Here is a 10344-nt window from a genome sequence, read left to right on the forward strand (position 1 = left end):
GGCAGTGCGGTTGGCGCAGGATAGAGCAGGGTTTAGGGCTGTTGTGCATAGGGTCGCTATGAGTCGGAAACGAGTCGACGGCACATAACAACAACAGAGCCCATAAGCATTTGTACCACCCTGGGATTCCTATTGTTAGGCATATGATTTTCAAATTTTTTGCCATGTCTGAGAATTTATTTCTCTGTGTTTTGAGTCCCAGAAAGATTGTCTTTAATATTGAAATGCTTGTATTCTTCGATTTAGAGCTTAACATAGATTTTCATTTGGGCATTAAGATACTCTGTGTGTGTGTCGAACCTGTGTGATTTTAAGTACTTGTAATCCAAGATTTGTAGTGGCTCTGCCAGAGTTCCCCGCGAAGAAATGTATGTCTTTGTAGCAGAGGCCCCATCAATGCACGCAAAGGGTTCACCTCTCCTCTCATAGTCTCAAACAGATAGAAACCTAACCGAAAGCTCACCTCCTGAAGACAGCACCTGAGAACATTGGTGAAACTTGAAATCTGACAAGAGAAGCTTACTTAACCCAGGGAAGAAAGACTGATGAATAGCAGAAATGAGGGAGAAATTTTACAGGTCCTGAGAGAGCCTAGAGGGCAAAGGGTATACCCACTGGGTATAAAGGCTACAGAGAAGGCCTTGGGTTCTGTGTAGAGATCTTGGAAGTGCACTGCTCAAGCAACAGTACCCTTCTCTCTTAGTAGATACTGTATGAAGCAACGTAGTGATTTAACAGTGATGGTTCAGAAGAAGTTCATGTATCAGATAGCCTTGTCTGTAAATAGATGTGTATCATCTCATTCTGAGAATCCATCCCAGTTTCATGTCTCTCTTTTTTGGTCCTTTATCTTCTAGCTAGAACAGCAGAGGCAGCAATTGCTTACTGAACGCCAGAACTTCCACATGGAACAGCTGAAATACGCTGAATTGCGAGCCCGACAGCAAATGGAGCAGCAGCAGCAGCATGGACAGGCCCCTCAGCAGGCACACCCACATTCAGGAGGGCCTGGTATGGCCCCACTTGGAGCAACAGGACACCCCGGCATGATTCCTCATCAACAGCCCCCTCCATACCCTCTGATGCACCACCAGATGCCACCACCTCATCCGCCACAGCCAGGTGAGAGGAAGACTGCACACAGATAAGGCGTGAGCTTGTTCCTGGGTGATTGAACTTCAGAGGGTATTTTCTTACTGTAGTCAGAATGTCATCTCATTTAAGAAATCTGTACAGTAAGTGTGCTGTGTTTCCTTTATTGAGTGCTCTCTTCTTGAATCACTTAGTCTGAATGGGTAGTGTGTCTCACAGTTCCTTAAAATTCATCCTCGTATGTAAATTTTTCAGCTTCTTAAAGACATTTTTAAAGCCATACATAAAAAAAAAAGGGCAATGAACTCTTTTGGCCCAGCCTCAGTAGTGGAAATCCCTAATCATAGTAAAGAGAAAAGAATAAAAATATCCCATATACCTATCCCCAGCTTCAAATTAATGACTTATTTACCAGTCTTGTTTTATCTGTTCCTCCTCACTTTGGGAAAGGATATTAAATTCAAAATGTATCATTAACAGGTGAGTTTTTCTTGAACACAGCCTATCATTTGACAGAACAGAACCATAATTTCTGATATCAGGTCAACGTCTTTGCAACTTTGGTTGGTTAGAGTCATACTGCTCAGATAAAGCCCTAATTAAAGAATTTGGTTACTAACCAAAAGGTTGGTGGTTCAAACCCACCAACCTGCTTCAAAGGAGAATTATATGGCAGTCTGCTTCTGCAAATATTGACAGCAGAAACTTTATGAACAATTCTGTTCTGTCCGACTAGGTCACTGAATTTAGATCCACTAAGTGACAGTGCATGGGTTGATCTTTTGTAATGTAATATTACAATGTTCACCTTCTTGAGAGAGTGAGTGGGTGTGTGTGTGTGTAAGTGTAAGTAAAAGACTTTTCAAATCCTCTACACTGGCTATACCTGGTTATACACCCACGTGCATTACGTCTTTTTACATATCTCCCTCTTGCTCCCTCCACCCATTTCCTGTAAACCAGAGGATTATTCTGGATGAGGTTCTGGTTAAGTTTTTTTTGGCATACGTTTTTAATGTCCATTTCTCTTCGTGATGTTAAGACTGCTCTTTGATTCCAGAGTCAAGATTTTCTATCCATTACAAAATCACACTTCATCTGGTGATCTTGGCTGCTATTGAGAATTGTCGTTTAGATCAGTTATTTCATTAAACGTTACAGAATGGTAATTACTGTAAATTTACTATTTTCTCTTTATTGGCAGCAGTTATTTTTAAGAAACCCAACTTTGTCAGTCATTTATTCTGAAAATCAGTCCTTTCTGAATCGGCTGGATCGATGCTTCTTTGTTTTACTTTATCAGTTTATCCACTACCTGAATCATAAGCTGTTTCTCCACCTCCAGGGGTGGTGACCAATGAAGGATTTTCTCCATTATTAAAAGCGCTTTTTCGGTTGTATTTTTTATGTATCTATTGTAGGTGTCCATGGTTTTGCGTATTTACTCTATTTGAGTTATTGTACACTTTTGATATTCTTGTAAACTCATTGCCTATTAGTCTGAACCAGCTCATAGCTGACCCTCCAGCAAGTTTCTGAGGTTATAAATTGCATGGAGGGGCCTCCTGTGGATTCAGATCACCAGAGAAGCACCACCTTTGGTGATGCTTACCAGCCTTGCCACCAGAGCTCCCCAGAGCTGAGACATTTTCACATTGACTCCTACTGACCACATTTCAACTAAGTTAAAAATTCATCAAGACCTAAAATGTTCCTTTTATTCCAATTTTTAGGTTGTGGTTTGTATGTATGCATAGATACTGATTATTGTTCTCACCTGTAGAATTTCATTATTTGATCATCTGTAGAAGAGGTATTTAATATACCAAGTGCCTTGGCAAAGCCAACACTTCTTGACATGGACTGCATATTTTCTGTCTGAAGCACATAGAAACAAGCAGAGATAGCTAGAGTGAGAACTTTGGAAGCATTCAACTTCACAAGGAACAGATTTTCTATATAAATCTCATGGAAATAAAGCGCTCTGGTGGCTTGGTGGCAAAGACTTGTGCTGCCAACCTAAAGGCTCGTAGTTTGAATCCATCAGCTGTGCTGTAGCAGAAAAATGAGCACTGTCTTCCCTTGTGATTTCCTGCCTCTGGAAACCTGCTAGATGGGCAGCTCTGAACCAGTTTCTACGCAGCGGTGCAGAACAACAACATGGAAATAACTGGACATGTTTGCCAAGGAAGTCGTGGCTGAGTATAGAACTGCCATCATCTATGTTCAATACAGATGTTATGATCAGCTTCTCTCTTATGTAACCAAAGGGTTTTACTTAAATGACAACTTGTCATGTGAACCCTGCTACTGATCGTAATAAGTAGTTGAGTATTTTTAGAGAATAAGAAAGCATATCTAAAGAACAAAGAAATGTCTTTTTAGACTTCCCTCTCATGTTGAGATAAATGTTGCCCTTTTATCTTCCATTTTAATTCTTTTTCTATCACTGGTTTGTTTGGTCCATGTAACCAAACTTATTTTAAAATGAGACTGCCCCCATTTTCTTCTGGTGTGACAGAGCCATGTTATCAGTTTTCACTGTCATGGTTTTCCCTGTCAAGTTGTTATTGAAGCCTCTAAGTGTTATTAGATTTCTGGTCAGCCCCAGGAAGATCCTTAGTGAATTTTATATTCTCCTCTTAACATTTGGCATAACCTTTGAGAAACTTTTGACCCTTTGTGCCAAGGTTAAGTTGATAGCAGTGCTTCTTACTACCTAGCAGCTATACGAGGAAGGTTTTCTTCATTAGTTTATAAAGCTCTTGACTAATAACTCAGACATTTTTTTAATTGGCTTATTGTAATTGTAAATTAATGTAATTAGCATTTTGTAGCCTGCTTAAGTCTTTGGAGTTACTTTTCTCAACTCTTAAGCATTATTAACTGCTGTACTAGCCCACTGATTTGCGTGTGGAAGGGACAGATAGAGGTTTGTTCTCAGGCAATCCTCTCTTGCTAAACTGGCACAGCATAGCTTGTGGGAATGGCTGTAGATGGAATGTAACCTCATCCTCTGCTGGCCTTAGAATGGATCAAAAGAGGCTCAAGACTCATAGGACCTTGGGCTACCACTTCCTCTATTCTACTGAAAGATTGGGCTAAGTAGGTTTTATGGGCTCAGTCGAACCCTAATTACCATTTTCTTCTGAGGACACAAGACTTAAGCTCTTGGCATCGGTGAACATTCAGTGCCTGCCCTGTTCTGGATTCAGTGCTGATGCCAGAGGTGCAAAACCAAATGAGAATATGGCTGTTCTCTCAGAGCTCCCTTGGTTTAGCGTGGAGACCGAGAGCCACTTCCTTTGTCAGTTGCCATCCATTTGGCTTGTACACACAGCCGTCCTGCATGCAGCAGAACAAATCCCTGATTGATCCTCGTCATCTCCGTTGTGTCCGTAGTGCGTGTGTATCCTCATATAAGGAAGACACAGGTGCCACAGGGATAGAAGGGCACATTCACAGGTTTTGAGACTCAGAAATAGAAAACCTAAATATCGTCCAAGTATTTCCTGAGCCTCTGCTATAAGCCAGGCATTGCAGTTGGCATTGGACAAGACTAAAGAGGTAGGCCCCTGTGCTCAAGGAGTTTATAGTCTGGCAGTTAATGCAATTACTGTTACATAGAGGAAAAGACATCTGAAGATTTCATGTTAGCTAGGACTTGACAGTGAGTTAGAATTTATTAAGTAAATAATAATGTGTTGATGCTCTTCTTACCTTCATTACATGTATTATTTCATTTTTAATCTTCATGATAAGCCTAAGTTAATAGATAATTCCTATTATTTTCATTTGAAGATTGGGGAACTTACAATATAGAATGGCTGCTAATTTGCCCATTGTAACATACTAATGGTAAGCCCAAAAGATTTAGTCTCTTAACTCTGAAATGAAAGAAGCATGTTTTAGGCAGAGGAAAACTTGTATGGATGGACAGGGGCCAGTGTTTGAGGAACTACTAAAATAAAAGAAGCCGTTGTATCAGGTTGATCCTGACTCATAGCAACCATGTAGGACAGAGTGACATTTCCAGAGTTGTAACATTTTACAGAAGCAGGCTGCCCAGTTCTTTTTTCATGGTTTTAAACCACTGACCCTTTGGCCATCTAGTGCTTAACCACAGCACTACTGGGACACTTCTTGGGGAGCCACAGGCGGGGTACTAATTCTGGATCACACTGTACATGTAGGACAAGGCCTGGGAGTAGAAGGGAGTGTTGAGCTCATGTAAAGACACTGAATTTCTATCATTCTAATAGAGACTGTTGACAGAGGAACCAGGATCAGACTTGACCTGTTAGAAGGTTTTCTCCTGGCTGCATTGGTCAGGCCTTTAGAAAATGATTGTGGAAGGAAAAGACTGAAGGCAACAGTAATGTGACTGCAGTAGTCCAGGGAAGACACGCAAGGGCCTGCCGTGAAGTGAACCATTGTACAGACTCTGCAGACAGATTCCCCCGAATTCCAGGGACACTTAGGTAGCTTTAGAGAGTGAGGTTAGGCAAGCAGTGTGGAGACATTGAGCAACGGAATTAGAAACCTTAGTCTGTAAGCTGCCCATTTACGAAGAAGGCAGTCAGGAGGATAGTTTGTACACAAGCACAAAGTTGTGCTAGAAACACCCCATGGTGCAGATAAAGGCTTCCAACTCTGTGAGTGACCTGAGGGTAGGGAGTGGAGTTCCTCCTTTAGCTTTTGGGATCAGAGCATTTTAAAGGAGTTGTTGGAAGAAGCGCTAGTTTTCCAGTAAGAAACTTCAGGCTCCATAAGACTTTGCTTTGTAAGAATTTGCCCAGAGTCACATGACTGCTAAGGACACACCTTGACTTGGAACCTGGATCTCAAGTCACCTGTTAGAGGTGTTTCTTCATTGGACCATGGTAACCATAGCAGCACACTTGACACCAACGAGAATGGTCTTTCTGAGATAACTTTATTGGAGTAGGGAATATACTACAGTATGCTGCAGCCTTTAAAGGCCAGGACAGAGGATTCTAAGGGCTTTGGCACAGGGACACAAAGGAAATGGCAGTCATCTAGTTCAGTAAGCTTGTGGTGTGAGCCCTGCCCTTCCCTAGGCACTTCTAGCAAGTGAGGTACTCTTGGTGTCCTCCTGCTTCATGAGTCTAGACTCAGCTGTCTGCTGTGGGAAGAAGGCCTTTGCATGGATCTGTGTTTTCTTTCAAAAAAAAGAAAGGAAAGGAATTCTTGATTATTTAAACGTTGTGCTTTCCTCACTATTGATGGTACAGGCATTTTTGGAGATTACCAGGAAATCAAAATCACTATGAGCAATCAGACATGATAAAGATGGCACTCTAGTGATAAAACCATCTGCCTCAGTCAGTGACGTATGGGATGTTCAAAGGCTTTGGGTTTCAACCAAGGCATTGGCTACTTAAAGCTCCAGTTAGACCCACATTTTCAACCCTACCCTTGAGCGTGAGGAAGCCTGCAGAATGGATGCCTTTGAATTGTGTTTGTGGCAAACACAAAGCATATTAAATTCTAACGTGAACAGCCAACAGAAGGAATGAATCTGTCTTAGAAGTACAGCTGGAGTGTTCCTTAGAGAGGAGGATGATGAGACTTCATCTCACATGCTTTGATCATATTGTAAGGAGGGCTCAGTCTTGGGGAAAGCCATAGTGCTTAGAAAAGTGGGAGATCAGCAAAGAAGGGGACCATCTTCTGTGAGCTGGATTCAGTCAGTGACTGCAACAGTGGCCTTAAATACAGAAGAGACTGGGGATGGCTCAGGATCGGACAGGGTTTTTGTTCATAGGGTCACTAAGAGTTGGAACTAACTCTGCAACAGCCCTTGGGAAACGATATTGACGGGAAGATTACAACCATTGTCCTTGCCCAGCCCTTCCTCTGGCCCCACAGCCCCATGCTGAAAGGGGAGACGAATTAGTGAAATAGTTATTATTGCTAGTGCCTTGAGCCTTGTTTGCATCACGTGATAATAAGGCTATGGTGCCGCTTTCCGGAGTACCAGGTTACTGTTACAGAGAGAGTAGTGAGGCCCCACTCCGCAACAAAGAGTGTCTTTCTCGGGCCCCCAGGAAGCTGCTGTGGGGAAGGAGCCATCTCCTGAGAGCTCAGGCTTCCCCTCACGCATCCCTGATTGTGCCACTTCCGCTCTCCTGGGGCCTCAGCCAGAGGATGATGCACTGTGGACGCTTGGAATTGGAGTGATGAAATGTGTCCAGGATTGGAATTTCACAGGTTCCCATTCCTAGATTCATTTTCTCCCACCTGCCTCTTACATTCCAGAGAAAACAGTAAAATACTTAAATAATGCTTTGTTAGGCATAACCCTTTAGTAAAAGATATAACAAAACTGAGAGTATGAGGGATTTTTCCACTAGACTAAGCCCAATTTTAGCAAACCTATCCATTTTTCTGGCTGCAGATGCCTGCTCTGTGTGTGTTGTGTGTTCTTTTTTAAAAACACAGCTTTCTATGTAGGTCAGACTCCACCATTTTATGCTTTGATGCTGCTGTTTAAAACTCTCTCTCCTTTCCTACTACCCCACCCCCTTCATCACTCCCCTCTCTCCCTCTGTGTTGGTGAAGGAACTACCTCGGTATTCGTTTTAGGTTTTGTTTTTACTGGAAGACATCACTCCCTCATTTTACTTGGAAAGTCTTGTTCCTATATATTTCAGGCTCATGTAAGGCATACTTTAAAAAAAAATTATTTTGTATTGGTTTCCCTACAAAATTCGTATATAGTGTTTCATTTGTGTACATTGTGTTTCACTCAATCTTTTATTCGCATTGTTTCTGCCAAATCATTCTTGTACATTGTGTTGTATATAGTGAGTACTTCTTGACTGTTACTGTTAAGTATTCTTATGAGTCTGACTCATAGCCACTCTGTGAGCAACAGATCTAACCCTGTGCCATCCTCACAATCTCTGACACAACACACTCGAGCCCATTACTGGAATCACTGTCAGTCCACCTGGTTGAGGATCTTCCTCTCCTTTGTCATGCCCCCACCTCTCCAAGCATTTCTCCAAGGAATACCCTCTCCTAGCAGCATGCCCCAGCTATGTGAGATGAAGCATCTCCAACTTTGCCTCCAAGGAACACTCTGGTTGTACTTGCCCTAGGACATAACTGTCTTCTTTTGGCAATCCATGAGTTATTCAGTACCCTCCAACAGTTCAAAGACATCAATTTTTCTTCTGTCATCCTTATTCGTAATTGAAAAGACCATGATGTGAACTAGGTGCACCTTAGTCCTCAGACTTACATCGTTGCTCCTTGGTAATTTGAAGATGGCCCTGACTGCTCGTACCCAGTGTATTGATTGTGGATGCAAGTAAGATGAAATTGTTGAGTTTTGTTCTTTCTCCATCTATTGTGATGTTACATCTTGGCCCAGTGGTGAGAATTTTTGTTTGATTGATATTTGAGATGCAGTCCATATTGATAAGTAGTAACAGTTACCAGAAAACCCTCAGACATTGTCATCTGTTTAAAGGTGGAGAGACACATGGCAAAAGAACCACAAGAGGTGTAGATTTCAAAAGAATAGTGTTTGTGTCATGTTTTTGCAGCTGTTTGTTGATCAATAGCAAAGTTATTTCAGATCTTCATATTTTTGCCTAGATGGAATCACAAGCATTACAAATTGATTTTCTTAAAAATAAAAGAAAGGTTTTTCAAAGAGAAAAGTAAACTCGGGGTGGGGGGGTGGGGCGGTGGGCAGGGAGGATAATGTGGAATAATGAATGGAAATCCAAGCGCTCTATCAACATTCATTAAAATCTCAATTTAAAAAAAGAAAAATGGGAGAGTGAGGTAGAAAGGGAGCAATCTAGCAATAGTGGCATTTAAGAATAAATTAAGAAAAAATTAGTATTACCATTTATTGGTGACAAACACTTAAGTTTTACTTAGATTCCATGGGGAGAAAATAAATTTCCAGCATAAACAAATAATTTTTTTAATTCTTTTTTTTTTTTCTGTCTTCTTCCTAGACCTCTTAAACTCTGCTTTGTTTCTTATTTGATCCTTAGAAAACACCTTTTCTTTCTGGGGTTAGTGGTCCTTCTTGGAGACAAGATATTATCAAGGAAAAAAGAATAAGCTTCAGGATCAGACAGGCCTAGGTTTCATTCAGTCAGTCTCTGCTCACTCTCCTAGTTCTTGAACCACAGCCTCACTTCCTCATCTAGAATGATCTAATATGAACCCTTAAAATCCCACGTCTTCCTCACTACCATAAGGATTAAATGAGATGCCTTTTTTATGTTACCAGGCAAAGTGGCAGTCTCCATCTCTGTTGTTCTCACCTCCTTCCCTGTCTGCCCTTTGGAACTACCAGCGGTCAGGAGGAGTTGGGGCAGGGCAGAGAGTGAAACACAGAATCTGAACGTTCAGGAGAGGCAGTCACTCAGGCAGCAAGCACTGTTGCTTTCCTGAGAGTAAATGGTTTCTTATCTAGCCTTTTTTGTTGTCGTTGGCCTTTTTCCCCCTTGCCAGCTCACCCAAGAACCCATTATCATCTGTGTCTGTTCTGTCCTCTGACCACTTACCCACTTAATCTCAGCAGCCTTATAGTCCTGTTCTTCATTGAAGGGTATAGTGGGAAGATGACTGGCTTTTCAGAAGGCTTCAAAATCTACAGTAAGAAAAGCAAGGATTTTCCCCTAGCTCTTAACAGACCTTAGGCCAGCCTTCTCAGCATGTTTCCATAAAAATAGATATAGGGAAGTAGGCCACTGTGGCTGAGCAGGTAGCTTTGGAGAGAATACTGCCATTCTGTCAGCACTATCCCCTTACATTCATCCCAGTGCGTGACAGATAAGTGGCACCTCGTGGCTGAAAGTCAGTCTGTCATTGGTGTCTGTCTGCCTGGCTTTGTATTGAAGTCAGACTCCTAACTTGCGGTGGTTTAGAAGGTCCTAGGCCAAGTGGTGGATGCCGTCTCCATCTCAGCACCTTTTCCTCAGTGCCCCAGCTCCTCCCAAGGCTTACCAGCTCCCTCATCAAGTCCTTCCTGCACCGTACAAGCCCGTTTTCTCTCTTCTAGGTTCTAATTCCTGTCTCCCATGTCAGAGCTTCCCATTAATTACTACTAATTCTTTTTTCCCCCTGCCAGTTTGGTTTTTGTTTATCTCTTTTTTTTAAATCCAAGATAATTTCACTTAGATGTCCATGGAATCTGTCAGGTTTTTATAATGTATATTTATATATAAATCACGTATATATATTATAACAATATATTTA

The 10344-nt window shown here is 41.8% G+C and overlaps 1 protein-coding gene across 1 annotated transcript in view; it reads left to right on the forward strand.

The window, feature by feature from the left end:
• The window catches only part of SMARCC1 (SWI/SNF related, matrix associated, actin dependent regulator of chromatin, subfamily c, member 1), a 131872-nt gene that overhangs the window by 110446 nt on the left and 11082 nt on the right, over positions 1-10344 (forward strand). The window contains exon 25 of the mRNA XM_006892948.1: positions 858-1122. Within this exon, the coding sequence (XP_006893010.1) occupies positions 858-1122 (265 nt within the window). The remainder of the gene's footprint in view (positions 1-857; positions 1123-10344) is intronic.

This window comes from Elephantulus edwardii, unplaced genomic scaffold (genome assembly GCF_000299155.1).
Source record: "Elephantulus edwardii isolate Elephantulus edwardi_28Jun2011 unplaced genomic scaffold, EleEdw1.0 scaffold00121, whole genome shotgun sequence".
Lineage (NCBI taxonomy): Eukaryota > Metazoa > Chordata > Mammalia > Macroscelidea > Macroscelididae > Elephantulus > Elephantulus edwardii.